At 40.6% G+C, this 19,160-nt stretch overlaps 1 protein-coding gene and 1 long non-coding RNA gene across 2 annotated transcripts in view; both read right to left on the bottom strand.

Annotated features, from left to right (window-relative positions):
* Positions 1 to 345: 345 nt before the first annotated feature.
* On the bottom strand, positions 346 to 10,593 carry LOC131448183 (uncharacterized). The gene is made up of 3 exons (XR_009234165.1): positions 10,485 to 10,593; positions 10,223 to 10,364; positions 346 to 420 (listed from the first exon to the last, which is right to left on the bottom strand). It is a non-coding gene; the product is annotated as an uncharacterized LOC131448183 (long non-coding RNA).
* Positions 10,594 to 10,809: 216 nt separating this feature from the next.
* Positions 10,810 to 19,160, bottom strand: part of spata20 (spermatogenesis associated 20) — a 43,473-nt gene continuing 35,122 nt past the window's right edge. Inside the window, exon 18 of the mRNA XM_058621605.1 lies at positions 10,810 to 11,846. Within this exon, the coding sequence (XP_058477588.1) occupies positions 11,676 to 11,846 (171 nt within the window). The 3' untranslated portion in view covers positions 10,810 to 11,675. The remainder of the gene's footprint in view (positions 11,847 to 19,160) is intronic.

The following is a 19,160-nucleotide window of genomic DNA, read 5'->3' as shown; positions in this document are numbered from 1 at the left end:
TCTGACTACTTTCCTGAATAGCACAACATCTGGCCAAACAGTTTCAAGTTGAAAGGAGCTCAATGTAATTTTGTTGAAATTCTTTGTTTAGCCTGACTCAAATGAAATTTACAGATAAACAATGGGATGTGTGGGCCACAGCTGCCGATATAGAAATATGCCGTGAATAACCATGAGGCATGCGGTCGGCAAGAAGCTTTCAAACATACACAGACATTTTCAAGTGAGCTCATGCGAGAACGCAGCAGGAAAAGGATAATTCGGATAATTCACAGCGCCTCACGCCACCCCTCACCTAAATGATCCAGACGTCCTCCTGCTGTTGTGGAAGCATCTGACCAAGACAATCTCCCGCTGCTTTCGTCATGCGTTAACGACAAACTCTGCAGAAAGTCCAGACCCAATTTTTCCAGACGTTGTCTTCGCAGAAAAAGGCAAAAGAGAAACCACATTAAGGAAACGACCGTTACTGAGCTTTTCTTGACGAGGTCCAACAAAGTCTCAAGCAAGCTTAAGTCTTCATCATATATTATGTTTCAGGACAAACAGTTTTAATGTTAAATGCCATTGTGGCAAAACATGAGGAAAGAAGTATTTTGGGTATGTAAGGTAGTAATTAATGATGGCAATACTTCATTTGGCATTTCACCGGTACATTGTGTGCATATGTGTCACCCAGCTCACTTTCACCCATACATACTTCACTACACTGAATCACTGAAGTGCAACTTTTTTTTTTTACCCAAAAGGAACCAAAGGGTGTCTTATTGAGTTCAGATGGTCGCCCAGAGTTCAGGAGGGATTCTTGCTGTTCCTACATTTCCAGCTCGAGCACTTTATTATGTAAACGATGTCTCATTCATCATGTGACTGTGATGAGGATGGTCACACAGGAAAGCCACCTGGATGCAGATCAGAGAGAAGGATGGCAGCGGTACCGGGGGGAACAGATGTCATATCTGAGCTAGGTAGAAGATTTCCATAAGCCGCTGAAAATCTGGACCGATTCCATCAGACAGAAAGATTGATTTGGGGTATTCCTGGATGACAATGTGTGTGTGTGTCATTCCTTTGAATATAGAGAGGGTGTAACATGCTTTTTTTTTAGGTAGTCTCTCCTGTCAGAGCAGTCACACTTCATTAACCTGAGTGAGAGGAAGAGAAGAAGGCGAGACAGGGATACACGCATGTGCGTGTGTGCGTGTTTCCACAGTCTGGCTAGCCTTCAGCCCCAGTCTGAAGAGAGTTACAGCCACAAAAGCGAGAAGCCACGGAAGTGTTTCGCTCTCTGCTGCTAAACGTCCAGGAGAAAAATGATCTGCAGCTTTTATCCATGTTCCTTGTGGTCAGAATGCTGTTTAGAGTTTAGATGTCTCATCAAAGAGGAATTCCATTTGTACTTTATCAATCTTATTTCAGAGGGCCGGGAGTTTGCAAAGTGGCTTGCAGATGTTTCATTCTTCCTGAGATTTAAGCCTCGGTTACGCCATTAAATATGGCAAATAATGGATAACGTAATTTGTTATGGATGAAATTAAATGGTTTGTGTAATTTGGTGGAAAAATGGAAACTTCCATTTACCCGCATAAGTACAAATGGTAAGTGTTTGGCAGTTTTAAATTCCCGTATTCTTGTCTTGAAAATAATATTTGGAAAATTGATAGTTGATGATCAGGTTCATCCATGATCTCACAACCACAGCAATTAACACAAATCCTAAAGTTGCAGACGTGTGACACAAATGTTTGATCTTACATTTACTGAGCATGCAAGAAAATATCCTGATGTTCTGCATGAAAGCAAATGAAAATTGCACAAAGTATCTCAATTAAAACACAACCAAATAAAGATCCTAGATCTATTTCTTCTGATTTATTGCGAGGACTAAAGCCAGTTAGTGGTATTTGCATCGGCGTGATACTAATGTAGCATAAATCACAAATATTCAAGCAAGATCCTGGAGGGACTACACATTTACATATTCAACAGATATTGTTATGACTGGAGAATCCTGGTGCAATATTTACACCTAAGTAACTGTTTTAGAATAAGCCATTTATAACACTTATGTTGCAAAGCTAGCAAGTTTATAGTTAAGCGTTGCTATGACGGCAATATATGATAGATTTACGAGTTAAAAGTTTCAAGATTTCAAGAAAGTTTACTGCTGTTTGATGATTGATTTTCAAGATATCACTAAAGTCTGAAGAATGTTTGCATCTCTCAGCTAATCGCTTTTTCCTATAGTCTCAATCAAAATGCACATTGATCTTTTCAATACAATTAAAAATCACTGCATCCTGTTGATTCTGAAAAACAAACCTCAGATGAGTCCATGCCAATGCAGAGATTTTATCAAGGGAGGTACAGAATACCGAGCTGTGTACGGCACAACAGGCAGTCAATTAGATGTGGCGGTAATCAGATCGTCAATACCTCGCGCTACTTACAGAATATCAAAGCTGTTATCTGCGTATGCATGAGCAAGAAAGTAATGCAGCAAATCACCGCAGAGCTGAGATTTAATTAGTAGGTATTTGCAGTGCCTTGAGTGCAAAGTGGAACCAACTATTCCTGCAAAGACAGATCAAATCACTTGAAATCACTTGCACTTGTACTGAGGTACCAGAACTTTACTAGGGGGTTCAACCACCAACAGATTAAACTCTTTTAGGAGTATCCACGTAATTATCTCTTCATCATTCAAGTATTTCACTGTGGGCTGTTCAGATATTCAGGCCCCCCTTTACAACTGGCATTAAAATGTGTTTTCTGTGATTGGATTGCAATCGGCTAGCGCCTGACCACTTGTAAGTACAGGTGTGAATACACCCAAGGATGGATAGTTAGATAAGTGGACTCCATTGTGACTACAGTACATTAAACACTTGTAAAAGTCTACAATGCATCGCCGCTCCAGCCACAACAACTATGTTGGTGGCTCTGAGTGCAGCTAACGAAAAGCTGCGCCATAACCACGCAGTCTACTCTACTTTCGTCGCTTTTACGCTTATGGAAAACAACTAATTCCCCGTTTCGAAAAGCAAAGAAGTCCAAACAATAGCACGACGTCATGTGTGGCTAACGTTGTTGTTGATATGGCAGCGCAAAGAGGGGGAGGGGGCGTAATCGTGATCAGATAGCAATCGGATCTGGATGTGGACACCGGAGATGCATGTAAATACCAGTTGTAAAGGGGGCAAATATTATGCTGCCATCTATTGACTACACTAAACCGAAGATAACACTGAATCAACTTTTCAAGCTATAAAAGGTGAAGGGTTAGCCAAATACCTTAGGAAACATCCTCTGGGAACCACAAGTGTCTGTACATTTTATTGTAATTTATCACAAAATGTCCAAAGAGTCAGGTCCATCGATGTAATGCCGAATGCAGCGAAAGTTTGTCTGAGCGTGTTTGCAACAGCGGGGGGGAAAGTCTGGATCATTCATGTGAGGGCAGGTGCCGTGGTCGCACATACACGCAAGACAAACTTGGATTATCTGTGGATTATTCGGAGCTTCTTGTACATGTGTTCTTACTCACTTGGACACTAGCTGGAAGGTAGTTGGCCAGAAATGTTTCATAGCAAATCTGAAAGCAACAAAAAGGTTCTCAGGACATTTCGGTTGGGACCAAAATCATGGGCCACCTATCTGACCCAACTGATCTATAATTTCTAATGCTGCAGAAAAGAAACCACAGTTTGTTTCATGTCTGGTGGCTGCATCTCTTCTTGGCAGCCCATCTCGTTTTTTGCACCGTCAGCGCTCCTTTGTCACCACGTCTATAGCTATAATCCTTCCTGTCATGAGTGGGTGTGAGACTGTTAAAGCAATCTGGCAAACACTGAGCGTCTAATGCTCTTTCTGCTACAGCATGTCTGAATCATGAAGCACCATATGCAAACAATAATCATCTGTCTCGGCATCTGTCATACAGAATCTCTTAATATCTTTTCCATCAGAGGGGCCGAGCTGGTTGCAATTTCACTGACAGTGTAGGGGGAACTTCTGAGAGGAATGCTGCTTTGAGGTGATTTGCTGCTGATAAGGAATCTAGCAAGGATCTTGCATGCAACGCTATGGTACATTAACTTCACTACAATTAAAATTATTTCTGCAATCAAAAGTTAGAAATGATCCCAGGCCAAGCTTTGCGTGTATACAATGAGCAGGGGTTATTTTTCACTCAAATCTAACAGCAAAGAACATTTGCCGGATATCCCATTGATGGAGCTTTTGAATATTTATTAATGTCAGGCCCTGTTCCATCTGTCTTCTCAGGCAGCACGTGTTTGCTGTGCACTGCTTGTGCTGTGCTTCTGTGTGACGGTGCTCAACCGTGGGGATTTTTGTGGGAACACGGCGAGCTACGGTCCAAAAACAGAGGAAAGTAGCCTTAAGTGTCACACCATCCAATTCCATCCACAGCCAAATGAGAAACGGTGCCAAAAGGAACTTTTCCCCCCCTATTGATTCAAAATGGGGCAAGCAAAAAACAAAAAAAAAACAACAGCAACTCCTCATCCCAAAGATTAGTCACCAACTTTCCATTGACACTAATGAATTACAGTATGTCATGGGAGTCATAACAACAGATGGCAGGGGCCTGTTGACATTCTCCTCCAACTATTCACTATTTTTTTGATACTCCAGAGTGCTGCGGTTTACATGTGTCCATAAATGTCACAAAATGTCGAGCAAATGTCAAGGACCCGAAGACGAGCACTGGACTTAGGCATGCAACTACAAGACGGTGAATAAATGACTGTCCTTCCATCGTTCAAGCAGCTTAACGTCTCGATTGACACAATCTTTAACCCTCTTATGACGATCGTGATATTCAGGCCGCTGTAGAATTGTCAAAAGAAATGTTCAATGAGTGAGAGCTTCTGCGTCCTTTTTCCAAGATAACTTCAACTTTTGATATCAGGCAGTTATTCGACCATTTAGGTATTACGGTACTGGGAAGCTGACGTCGAAAAACATGTGACGCGATGGTGAATCTCGGCTGTAATAGGACGGACGCTCCATGGAAGTCCTGAGGCTACCGTAATGACAAGTACATGGACGCAAAATTTTAGTCCTCTGCTTTCAGCGGTCTAGGAGTTACGGTAATGAAGAGTACGCAAGCCAGATGCTGTCGGCAACGAGGGTAAAAGATGTGGAACCCAAGTTTGGGAGTGTGAATGCTCGTCAACAATGACGTAAAACTGACGCAGAGTAAGATGGAAAAGAGAGGAAAGGAGGGAAAAAAACTGAGGGGAAACATGGAGAGAGAAGAAAAAAAAAAAGGATTTAATGAGTATACTTCCCTCTCTGCTTTCATCTAACTAGGCTAACATGATGAACTAGTTGCCCTGTTCCAGGTCCTGCATTGCCATTTCAAATCGGCCTCCATTGCTCTAGTTACCTTCCTACGCATCACACAAACCAAGGCCTGGCAACACATGATGAATCTGTGGGAAGAGCAGGAGGGGAGGGAGACGGAGAGTTCACTCTGTTGCTCTGGTAAAATGCTGATTAGTTCACTCGTGTTCCTTATTCACCGACTTTTTGTCTTTGTTTCTAAGTCCGTCAGCAGGTCCTAGGTTGCCATTTCAAGTCAAGGCTTTCTACGAATTTTTAACATTAAAACACAAAGATTGACTCTGTGCCAAATGAGAAAATACAAGATCAATTTCTCCTTTCTGGATGGTGTCTGCTTTAAAAATATCATTTACATGAATCAAAAGTGACTGAGTTGCATTCATTTAACTTTAATGAACAGGTAATGTTCTAATCGATAGCGGCTGTGATTAAACTCTACTTAAACTTGAATGCTAAATGACCTGGAAGAAACCTGCTGCTGCATCGAGGTAGTTTGGATGACCCCAAATACCAGCTATAAGTCTACTGCAAATCACGAAACACCAGAGGGGAGAATATGGAAGCTAGTTACAGCCTGCAAAAGAAATGAAGTCTTGTGTTAAGTTCATGCTTAAACATGGTAGCAGTGTTAGCAACTTAGCAACTTTATCACTATATTTAGTGAGTAATCAGACCCCTCTAATGACTATTTTTCAAAAAAAGTGACTAGCGAGAAATCTAGCAAATTTTTCTGGTGTTATTTGGACACTTCTGGCAACATTTGGAGTGTTGCTGTAAAATATCACCCCGTCGAATCGGCACAAATTCCTGCGAGGAACCTCCGTGTCATTGCGGTCATTTTTGAGGGGGTTATCGTGCATGAAAAGTCTTGAAACTGTGCACTTAGGTCAGAAAATGCCATATTGGATCCCATGTGCTCTAACGTGCCCCTATAAGGCGAAATGTGGATGGAACAAGCCAAGATTAAGTTGTGCTGCATTTAACTGAACTTGGTGGGAACTTGTAATAGCCCAAGACGAACAAAAAAGTAAATTGGGACAACAGCCTCAACGCAACAGGAAGTCAGCCATTTTGAATTTAGCGTCCATCTTGGGGTTTTGCATGCTTTGTACATAAAAAAAAGCGACAATTTATACTAGTTTTAAAATGTTGTGGTTAAAAATGTTAATGTTTTACTGTGACTTATTGCAGGTTCCCAAGTGGACAATGAGGCTAATGACCAAACCAGATTTAAGAGAACTAAACTAAAAAAATACTAGGACATTTGATTGGAAAGTTGAACTTTTCTCAAAGTCAGTATCAAAGACTCGTTACCACGCGTAGCACGAGCAAAGCAAAGCAACAAAATCATGACGCAGTTTTGTCAATGACTCATTCCATTTTAAGCAAGTGAGCGGTGTTTCTGTTGAGGTACACTGTGACATCTTACCACCAAAACCTTCTACATCCTTGAGTCCCGGTGAACGCGAGTGGCAAATCTGAAAGGATAATCTGCAGTTACAGATGTCACGGATGCAGACGCATAAAACAAATATAGCCTCATATTTCCTGTACTGATGTGAGGTTAAATGTCCCTTTCTTGGCAGTAATGGGCTTCCATACAAACACACACACAGCTCTCTTTAAGAAACATTAGGTTTTATGGCGTAATCTAACAACTGGCTGGGATTTGTCTTTCTTTCTTGCCGTCATGAGGAAGAAGAAAATCTGCTCTCACATTTTATTTTTTTAATAATATCTCTCCTGGTGCAGTAGCTCATATACAGTGGGCAGCTTTATGGTGCAAGCGTAGCAGGCGGAAAAATGACAACACAAGAGCCGCGGTAACGGTCGCACGAAGTGAATGAACAGGAGCAATAAAACAAGCTACAGGAGGCCAACGAAAACACACAAGGTTACAACCACAACGACCAATGGAACGACAATAAAAATCAATACAGTGTTTATTTTCTGCTTGTTTCACAGGAAATAAGTGACCGGGTCACTCTCACTGGTGTCAGCTGAGCTGAGTTCAACCCAATATCATGTGTAAAAATATGAGTTTTTCTTTAATCTAAATGTACGGGAACAGCAGAGAGTTTACTGCGTCTTCCAGCATCACATTTATGAAGATTCAGCACCAAAAGTGAGGTTTCATAAATGATTGGATTTGTTGAAGTGGCAAAGAAGGTACTTGTTAATTAAAAATAGTAGTTTTGCCAATGCCGAGGCATCATTTTTAAACTGAATGTGCTGTGGACAGCAGTGTACTTAATTTTTGTAATTCCATTCACTGAAGCTCCAAGAACAGAGAGTGAGGCAGAAGACGCTGAGTGTCAGTAAACACATCAGCAATAATTGGTCGTGATTTTTTTTTTTTTTTTTTTACAGCAGTGGGAGTACTGTGCTTTTCTTTATTTTTTAAACAACCTTATTGATGCGTGGCTATCATGCAGTGGAGGAAAAAATAACAAAACCTGGTTTTAAAGGTCCGGATTGTCAGATTTAGAACAGCGGAGGCATTTACATAAGAGGAAATATATACTCTTCATGGTTTGCTTTGTTAGCTTTTGCTTTAAAACATCCGATCAAGCTGCTGTAGAACAGATGCAACTCGATGTAAAGCAAGGCCCTTGCATAAAGAACATATCAAAGTCTTATTCTACAGCAACAAAAAAACCTGGCCAAAAAAATTACACATGTAAACAAACATAATTATGGAATATATAATAGATTTTAGCCCAATAGTTGCACCTTAATGTTGTGCCTTGGACCACACTGGCCCTTTAAGGACAGGTGAAGGAACTAAGGCAGAGGTCTCAAACTCATGTGGCCCCCAATTAATTTCATTTGGCCCTACACTTTATTTTATTTTTATTTTTTTTTATTATTGTTTATTAGTTTTTTTATGTAAATTCTCATTTTGCATCACAAATACATTTATTAATTTATGAACATTTACTGTTCCATATCAAAACAGACACTTTTATTTTGAAATGATATGAAAAACTGTAACGAAATGCCATTTTTGGAATGTTATTGTGGAATTTTGTGACATAATTTTAAGCTTCTCTGACTGAACAGTTTCAAAAAGTTTGACTTTCTTTCACTTCACTGACCACTCCTGACCAGACGAGATGCTGAGTGTTCCCTTTGAGACCCCTGAGCTAAAGAATGCCCACCAGTGTCCACACAACTTTAGAAAGTAAAGGACGCACCAGCCTGTGTCTATTATTACATGGAATTCAATATTAAGTATTGAATGTCCTCATGAAGTTTCTTGACCTAATGAGGCAGGAGGTCAAAGGTCTGTATCATGCTTTTCTAGTCTTTGATGACCACTCAAAGCTACTTTACACTACAGTTTTGCCATTCACTCACACGTTCATACAGTGCATCTAGACAGCAATTGAACTCACAAACTTTCAGCCACTGAGCCACTGTGGGATATCTATACGGTATATATATATATATACATATATATATATATATATTACCAGTTTTCTTATAAGCACATATACAGTTTTAAGTTTTAAGTGACAAACAGGAAACTTTTACACTGAGCAGAAACTCAATATCAAACTCTTTTCCAAACACAATTAAGTCGTGTGGCGTTATGAAAAAAAATAAAAAAATAGCATCCGAGTGGAGAGACATTTTTAAATCTTATCTTAGTTTTTTTAAGCCAGAATAAGAGACGAGAATAAGATCGTCCCTGTTCCCTGCCTTCATCTCCGAACCTCTCCAACTGAGTGTGTGAGCCTGTTCACGGCCCCCTGTGAACTCATTATCACACACCCACACACACACACACAAATATACAGTATATAAATATATATACATATGTATATACACAAACCTACAAATAAAACACCACGTACACCACGTATTCTCTTAAATGCAATATGCAGAAATGCAGTTTATACACAAGTTTGGAGCATTACAAAGTTGTTGCCGGCTAAATCAAACTTCACTATCTCACTTTAATATGGTTTCAAACAGCCTCCACTCTTTATTTATGTGTATTATGACTTATTTTTGAAGACGCTACCATCTGAACTGGATCTAAGTGAATCAATCTCTCTTTTGGGGGTTTGTACATTTATGTATTATTAAAGATGGTGTCAACCCTACCACTGATCTGTAAAAACTTAATTAAAAGGCCAAAAGGTTTGCTGAGGTCAACCATTAATCTCCACACTCATGAAAATGTAGCTTGTGCAGCGTTTATAGGGAGAAAAAAAAGATCGACTAAATGAAAAGACAAGCAGCTCCAATCCATGCCGAGGCACAGAGAGACGTGTGAGAGTGTGTTTCCAAAGATAGAAGGGTCCCAGTCTGGTGAAATGATAGGGTGAGACACGAGGGAGGGATAGGGGAGACGCGTGTTTGGAAGCATTTAAAAAAAATTGTATGAAAAGGAGCCTCACAGTGACAAAAGGCTCGTCTGTTTGTGATCTGACAGGTTAAGAGAAGTAAAGTCGGGACACGACGGAGGCTAAAATGGAGAAGAGTGAAGCCTCTCTCTCTGATCTGTCGGTATCTGTTCCTTAACTTCCTCCTCTCTTGTTCTGCTTTCTTCAGTTTTCTTTGGTATTTATCAAATTTATTGTTCTTGAAAAGAGGGGAAGTGTGGAAAGGGGACTGGTAAGACAAAAGATTAAGGATAAAGGAATCACTATTTCTCCTGCTGCTGTTTCTTCTCCTCAGCGTCCACAGCCTGGAGCTGGAACCTTCAGAGACAAAGTCCCTCGCCTCAACATTAGCAGTCCATCTGTCTCCCTCCCTGTCTCCCACACACACACACACACCGCCTCTCCCGTGAGCCCCTTCTCATCCCAACACCCAGTCCCACAGAGTTTACATTTACCTTCATCCAGGCTGCTGCAGCAGAGGAACACACAACAGTCGCTTTCTCCCTGTACGATGATTATTTATAGTACAAAAGAGTTGAGAGGCGGACTGCTGGGACGCGCTCACAATGGAACTTACTGGAGATTTCCCATCATGCACTGGGGGAAAGAACACACATCATAAAAAATGCCACGATCAGTTCTGTCAGTTTTTTTCCATGACTCTTGAAGCAGATGGACGTGCTGCGAAGACTCATACGATAAGTCTTTGATACTGACCTGAGTTCAACATGACTCTTGGACTTGCCGGGCCCAGATTCTGGCAGTTTGAGTCATTATACTTTCTCCCAGACCTGCACAGAAGTCCACACATGTTCCTGAAATTGTGTTCCTGTATGGGGGTTTCAAAATTAGCGAAAATACACTTTTATTGTAAACTATAAATAATTCCATGTCAACTTGAAGGCCTTTACTTTGAAATTCGGTGAAATATCATCATTGCTATATCATGATGGAAAAACATTTAAGCCTACCCCTACTGAAAAGATGCTTTTCATTAAAAAAAAGTCAGACTTCTTTTTCATTCTTTATCATTACCAAAAAAGCGAGTTCAAGTATCTTTATTGATAGCGATAAGGACATGGAGAGGAGTCAATGAAATAAAAGAAATAAAAATAGTGTTTCAGAGACAAATCACAGCTTTAAATCACCGCTGTTCATGGAGCCCTTTTGTAACACCGTGTTCCAAGATAGTAACCACCCTTGAAGCATCAAATTTGATAAGAGAATTAGCTTTATCCCTCAGGGTCGTGTGTGGTGTGTACATGCTGTGCCCCGGTGTCTTAACCCTCAACGTTAAGGTAAAGAGCGGATGTGAAGCCCCTTCTCTGTGAGGAAGTACAATTTTACTGCGTGTACATGGACTTGTACAAACCTGCAAACAAACCTCCGTTTGTACACTCACTCACAAACCGGGGCATGCAGGGCGTCTGCTGTCAGATCCATGTGACACGAAAGTGGAGGCTGCTATACAGGAGCTACAAAGGAACGACAGAGGCAAGACAGCTAAAATAGTGTCGGTCCAGTTCATCCAAGCGGTTTGAGTCTGCAGTTTACTTCTGGGCTAACAGTCAAGTCAGGACATTTCTGTACAAGTGCAGAAGCGTCTTCCATTAAGCTGCCACTGCTGATGTGCGTGTTCCTTTAAAAGGACAATATTGTACACTTGAATACATGGATCATCTGTCTCATAAGGTCTGCGAAGATTAAAAGATAACAGTTGGTGTCCGCGGTAATATTTAGCTGGTGCTGCTCATGACAAACAAGCTGGAGTTAAAGGTCTGGCTCAGGTCACCTCATGGCGACTTCAACAACTAATGTAGCTTTGGATTTCCAGGCAAACGCACAGACAGGCTCGAGTTGCAGATTGATTGTCTGTAAAAGTACTTTTGGTCGCCATTCTGTCCACATTCATGCGTCCAGCAGGAGCCGGCGCAGATCTTCGGGGTCAGTGACGGGCAGAGAGCAGCTGAAATCCTGGCAAACGTAGGCGGTGGCAACACCGCTCTGCTGCGACATGGAGGACAGGGCGGGCAGACGCCGGGACAGGAAACCGTCACTGCTGTCATTCAGCATCAAGACCTGAGGGAAAAAGACATGAAACACAAGAAATCAGTGAGATAAAAGCAGTTGTATGCCTTCACTAAGCAATACGGTTTCACTCTAATAAGCCAATTTAATGAGCATTGTATGTTTTTAAGGACAATGACCTTGATCTATGCAGTTAATCCTTGAGTCCAAGAGTTAAAGAATTCTTCAAAAAAAGGTTTTAATAAGGCCATAGTCAAAGATAACCATCAAAATGTGATATGTTACATTTGAGTCCGAGTGATTGTCATCTTATTTGGATTTTTAACCACCTAAGTCTACTAAGTCCATTTCTGACTCCAAGTGAACGTTTGCTCCAAATCTGAAAGGACTACTTCAGGTGTTCATGAGATACCGCATGTAGACTAGCAGCCGGGAACTGAACTCACAACCTTCAAGTTGAAAGAGGACTCGCTCTACCACTGAGCTCCAGTCGCCGTAAGGTCACAGCAGCTTCATATTTTCAAATACCCAAATATAAGAACATGAGTGCAAGTGAACATTTGAGGTAATGCGGTGACAAAGCAAAAAAAAAATGTGCTTTGACATTTCACAGCAACCTTACCCTTAGGCCACGAAAAGGGTTAGGGTTACAGACTTAAATTAAATTCAAGTGAACACTTGTACCAAAGTTGAAAGAAGGTGTTCTGGAGATATCGGGTATTGCAGTGACGAAGCAAAAAATACACACTTCGGAGGTCACAGCAACCTTCCCCCCTCAGGCCACCAAAATGTAATCAGTTCATGCTCGAGTCCAAACTTTCGATTTGTGCCGAATTTTAAAGGACACCTTTGAGGTGTTGCAGTGACAAGGCAAAAAAAAAAAAAAGATCACAGCAGCTACAGTATATCCTTTGACCAAAAAAATCGAATCTGTTCACACTCCAGTCCCAAGAAAAGTTTGTTCCAAATTTGATGAAATTATTTAATTGTTCCTTCTTGGCATGTGTTTTCGATGCACTTGGTTTTGTTTACACATAAATATTTTTTTGAGACGCAACACATTTGCGGTTTTATTTTTAACGAGCCTCTGTAATGGCAGCGGTCCAGTCGCTAATAATGAATGTTGTTGGGAAGGACGCACGCGTCTGTTCACGTTCTTAAAATACAGATCGAGAGAGCGTCCGCTTTAAAGTGAACACCTTCCGTTTTTTTTTTTTGTACTACAGCTATTAATCTGTCACATACAAATATAAATTAATAAGAACTGTGGGTCAGGGGCTGCCGTGGTCTCATGTCCACAAAAGAGGGGAAGTCAAGTGAGTGTGTGGTTCCCGAGTGGCAACCCATCCAAGAGGCGGTGTTAACAGTGTTGCTATGCATTTATCACAACATAAATAATGCAATGGAGGATGAAAAACGATTTTAACTATATGGATTTATTGACTGCAGTAGTAAAGCGGCTCAAGGTGACAAAAGAGATTTGTGTGTGTGTGTGTGTGTGGACAGGCAGCAGAGCAAAGTTAAAGAGGGCCGCCCTGGTCCATCCCCGAGGTGACTTCCTGTCAAACATGTGTCATTTCCTACTGACCCAGCACCACCTGTGGTTCACAACTGAGCGAGAAATGACAACGTAAACAACAGGCCCAGACAGAGTGATAAAGGACGGAGGAGGAGGAGGAGGAAGAAGAGAAAGACAGGCTGAGAGGAGAAGAGAGACGTGTGGTCACCACAGGTGACTCTCTATCTGAGAAGACAGGACCCTGTCTATATGTCAGCCAGTATGAGAATGACTTCAGTTGAATATGAACGCATTAAATGAGACTGGAAGCTTGGATAACTCAGGAAACATCTGTAATCATCCGATCACACAAAATCCCACTAATGGTCCAAGTGTCCAAAAGTTCAGATACCCATTTCCTGAAAGAAACAAACACATTCCACACAAAAACGGCAAGCTTGATGTTTGCAGCACTGGTGTGACTAGTAGCTGGCACCAAAACAGAATTCATGTGGCGTTATATAAATATAATAGAATAAAATACATTCCATTCCGGGGAAAACTGACCACAAACCGGAAAAAAACAATTCAAGAACATGTAATTTCATCTTTAATGTGCCATTAAGTTGTTGAAGTGGTCAGTTGTGAATAACGAGCCCCGCGCTCTCATTCGTCAGAGGTCTCAGTGTTTCCGGAGTTCTCCACTCAGCCACTCATTTGTGCCAGAAGCCATCTACACTTGTTATTTTCAACAACATATCAAGATGGCGCCATTGTTTTTTTCCCTGGTAAATAAAAAGTATTCTCAGGTGATGATGAAGTGACACTGTTTTCTTATCTAATTCACCACAGTGGTGCTGGGACACCTGTTAAGACCCAGCTCAGGGCCAAAGTAACCATATTACTGATGGATTCATGCACAATGCTGTAGTAACCGTCCAATAAACCAGTACATTTGTTTTTTTGTTTGTTTTCAGACATGCACCAAACACACCGAAGAGAAGGCCAGTACGGAGTGTGATGGAATGTGGTCATACGGTGTGACGGTTGCTATGGAGACATGAGGAGGAGGACTTCCCCCGCCAGGCTGAACCTTCCCTCTGTGTCTTGACTCTTCTTTCTGCCTGTCAGCTTCACATAGTCCCTTCTCCCCATGTCCAGACCACATCCAGCCACACAACCACAATTTAAAGGTCACGCTGTAGTCTGTCGATGTCACAACAACACTGTCTGCACACATCCCAGGGGACACGTGTGTGTGTGTGTGTTAGGGTATGAGTGTGATGGAGAAAGACAGCAGCAGAGACAGATAGAAAGATAGATTATGTGCGAATGTATACACAAGTCTGGCGACGATGAATAAGTGAACGCAGAAAGTGTGGTCTTTGATTCTGTGCACTGCACCGTGTGTGTGTGTGACGGAGAGAGCAAGCGAGTGTGTGTGTCTCTATGTGTAAAGCCTCTTTCACAGTACAATTAGCACGTATATCTGAGATATTTGAATCCAGGTGAACCTGCAATAAAATTAAATGTGATATCACAACTCCACCAGAGAAAAAAAAAAACTAGTCGAAGGAAGAAGAAAACAACAGTAAAGTGGAGCTTGGTGACAATTTCACACTTGTTCCTAATTTGTATCTTTTAATATTGTCCCTTTGTTCAAAGTGAACGGTAACTGGATTATTTTTTAAATGTTAATGAAGTGAAATAAAATGTAGTGAATGCTGTGCCAAGTTGTGAAAGTTAAATTAGCTAAAATCATTCATGGCTAATGGCAATGCTAAAAACCTGAAGATGAATGCTTGCTATTGTGTATTTTTTACTGTGGTCCCTCTTTCAAACTCAACCTAAGTGACCAATTTTAAAACACAAATAAAGCAAAATATAATGAAGGAAGATTAAATAAAGGAAATGTCTTTTTTGGATAATGTAAAATGTAAGGTTAGCTAAAAACACACGTGGCTAATGGCAATGCTAATAAAACTGAAGATGAATGCTTACTATTGTGTATTTTTTACTGTGGTCCCCTCTTTCAAACTCAACCTAAGTGACCAATTTTAAAACACAAATAAAGCAAAATATAATGAAGGAAAATTAAATAAAGGAAATGTCTTTTTTGGATAATGTAAAATGTAAGGTTAACTAAAAACACACGTGGCTAATGGCAATGCTAATAAAACTGAAGATGAATGTTTGCTATTTTGCTATCTTTTACTGTGGTCCCTCTTTCAAGCTAAACCGTAAGTGACCAACACAAATAACAAGAAATATAGTTCTTGAGTGCTTTTCCATGTTGTAAAACATAGAGTAGTTAAAATAATTCACAGCTACCGGCTATGCTAACGACCAGAAGCTGAAAGTGTGAAACGAACGCAAAAGAAATTAGCACTTACACCCGGGTTTGCCCGATACCGATCGCCCACTGGTTAAAAAACCCTGGTTTTAACCAGTGTGAAGGAGGATAAGTGTGGACAGTGCACAGTCATCTCCCACAGGGTTAATCCCTTCATATACTGGGCAGCAGTGAAACAAACACACACTATGGCTTACACCCGTTAACTGTCCCTCCACTGACAGCTCCCTCCCACTCAGCCAAACCAGTCGCGCTCAGACTCTTTAAAAGAACACAGTGTACCTGTGCTGACAGTGACACACACAGGCACAAGTTTGTGCAGCATTTGTAGTGAGGACCCTCATGGACCTAATTCATTCCTTACCCTAACCATAATAATCACAACTTAATTCCTAACCCTTTCCCTGACTTAAAACTAATTATATCCCTAAAACCAGGTCTTAACCCCCAAAAAAGCTACACATACAAGAAAACACTAACACGCCTCACAGGCCGACCTCTGTCAGCGAAGTCGGGCCAAAGCAGCATGACCAACACACACAATCCTGTGAGCTGCTGTCACACCTGAGGAAGAGTGATGACAGTGGCTGTGAATACCGCCGCGCACAACCAAGCATGAGGAGATTTACTTCCTCCATCTCTCTCGCACACACTGCAAGAGTGCACTGACACAGAGGAACCTGCTCCGTCATCATCATCATCATCAGGACCTGACATGTAGACCTACCGCCCTGAGACAGAAACAGACTTTCACACGTGGATGCTAAAATGGATGGCGGCTTCATCTTCTCGTCTGATTTTTTCACCAGTACACAGGGAGGGGGGGGCGAGGGTGAGAAAGACAGAGAGAAAATTAACCTGTCAGTTATCTTCTCCAGGAATCAATTTCTTCCATAAAATGCAAAAAATAGTGGGGGGGGCGTCAATATGCCTCTCCCACACCTCAAACGGAACTACAGATACTCAGTTTACCATCATAGAACAGCAAAAAACAGACTACATTCATAATTCAGCAGCTATAAATCAAAGAAATTATTATTTTATTTAAAAAAAGGACACATTCAAACAAACTTAAAGTTTCATTTAGTAATTGATTAATAATCAAAACTTTAACTAGGTGTTTATTGACAATTATTGACGATTTATTCCTAGTCATGTAGGTTATTGTTTATTTTCACAAGCAACCTCCATTACGTCAGTGGTTCTGGAGGTCACAAGATTATTTCACAAATCAAATATATTTAAATACAATTAGAAGATAATATTTTACCTTCTTATTATATGTTAACACAAATTATATGTTTTTAACATTTTAATTAAATTATTTAAATCTAATCTCTGTGAATCTTAATGGAATATTAGTTCCATTAATTATAAATTAGTGAATATTACATATAACATGTATTTGATTTAAAATAGAAATGTTGATTTTACATTCTAACGTTTATCTGGATAAAATGTGGGGTATAATCCAATCCAATCCAACTTCATTTGTAAAGCACATTAAAACAACCACAGTGGACCAAAAGTGGTGTAAAGAATAATAAATAAAAGACGTAGAAGGAAGGCACACCGGGATAAGTCAAATAAATTAAAAGACATAAAATGGGCATAAAAGTAACAGTCAACCACAAACATCAACAACTACAATCTTCCACAGGGAAATAATTAAACACTCACACAAGTTGCAGTTATTGTCAAATTTGTTGAGATTTAAAAATAGTCTGTTGTAAGCCAAACACACACACACCTCATAAAAACGAATACTTCCCAAACACACAATAACACACTGCGACCTGATTTGGAGTCGGTCGCGATGTCTGTCCTTTGTCACAGCGAACATCAGCTCTCAGCTGCTGACAGCCTCTACTGAACCCTCTCCACTAAATCACCAGCGTCTGCGGCGATAATGTGAGAACGCCTTCATGCCTGAGCAGAATTTACTGCGCCCTGTCTTCAATCAGAGCCGATGACGTACTGTGTCAGCCTATGTTGCGTTTAAGATGAAAGGGAATTCTCGTTTGGTGAAGTCATAAAAGTCACGCCGCGCTGTGAAGATCAAATCTAGACGATGGAGGGATAAGTCGCGGATGGAAAAGATTTAGAGTAAATACCACGGCGTCGGGTACAGCGACATACAGGGGCCTCCCAGAAATTCATATATATATTTTTTTTTAGAACACAATCGGCGAGATAACGCAGCGGAAGTTTGACAAATCCCCGCTGACAAACTGAGTTTGAACTCTGATTTGCTCCCATAAATCTTACGAAACAAGCCCCTACAACTGTTACAGCTTTGTCAAAAGTGTTTTATTGCATTTCTCAAAAAAACAACAAAACATTTCTTGATGCCATTTTTTACCTGTGAGTTGCTTTTTTTTAATCCTTTCTTTAAAGAAAACACTTTGTCAGATTCTTCCAGAGACTTCTTCCTATTAACCCTTCTGTTACCAATGATAGAAAATGATGGACTAGCAACCTGTCCAGGGTGTACACAGCACCCCCGTGACCCTCATGTGGAGGATAAAGTGGTAGAAGATGGATGCGTCAGTTTCTCAGTACCGTTATTCCTAAGCGGTTGAATAACTGCCAGACATCAAACGTGAACGTTATCTTAGAAAAAAGAGGCAGACGCACTCACTCACTGATAATTTTTTTGACAATTCTACAGCCATAGAATCAAAATAAGCCTTTTTTTTTCTCTCCACTGACATCAACTGTTGGGTTTCTGCTCTCTCTATAACATTGTAAAGTTTCTCCCTTGAGATAATGTGTGTTGGGATTTTGGCACTACACAAATAAGGTTTGATTTGATTAGACTTTAGTCCAGACATTTTCCTGAAAATGTCATAATGGTTGTATATGAAAATGCAAATGTCTGCAAAAGTCAGTCTGGGGATTTCCTACAATTTTTTTTCCTGGCAGCTCCTTCGTCAAATTACCGGATAAAGTCCGAGAGTCCAAATGAGAAAACAGCAAAAGAGGCTGGGGATAATTCACTCAGACTGTGTTCTTCACATGAAAGACGTCCGACCGCCATTTGTCTGACATTTTCCAGACTTGTTCATGTCTGAAATCTACTGGATGACAGTGTGGTGGGGTTGTATGAGGTACTCCTACTTATATAGTTAGTGTATTAAATACAGGCAGTGTTGTATTGTAACAAAGTACAAATATTCCTTTAGTGTATTTAATTACAAAATTCACATTTCTGTACTTTGTAAATTTGTTATTTATATTCATAGCAACTTTTACTTTTACTCCACTACATTTCCTCAAACTGTCTTTGTGACTCATTACTACCTAATAAAATCAGAAGAAGAAGAAGAGTTGGTATTATGGTCTGTATTTATATATATAGACCTTTTCTAGTCTTGATGAGCTGCTTTACACTACAGTTTTCACCCATTCCCACACGGGGTTAAGTGTCTTGCTCAAGGACACATAGAGACTAGCAGAGCCAGTAATTGAACCCACAACCTTCCAGATAAAAGACAGCTCAACCTACCACCAC

Source organism: Solea solea, chromosome 21 (assembly GCF_958295425.1).
Source record: "Solea solea chromosome 21, fSolSol10.1, whole genome shotgun sequence".
Classification (NCBI taxonomy): domain Eukaryota; kingdom Metazoa; phylum Chordata; class Actinopteri; order Pleuronectiformes; family Soleidae; genus Solea; species Solea solea.
Note: the sequence above shows the minus strand (reverse complement) of the source record. Positions and strands in the feature narration are given on the sequence as shown.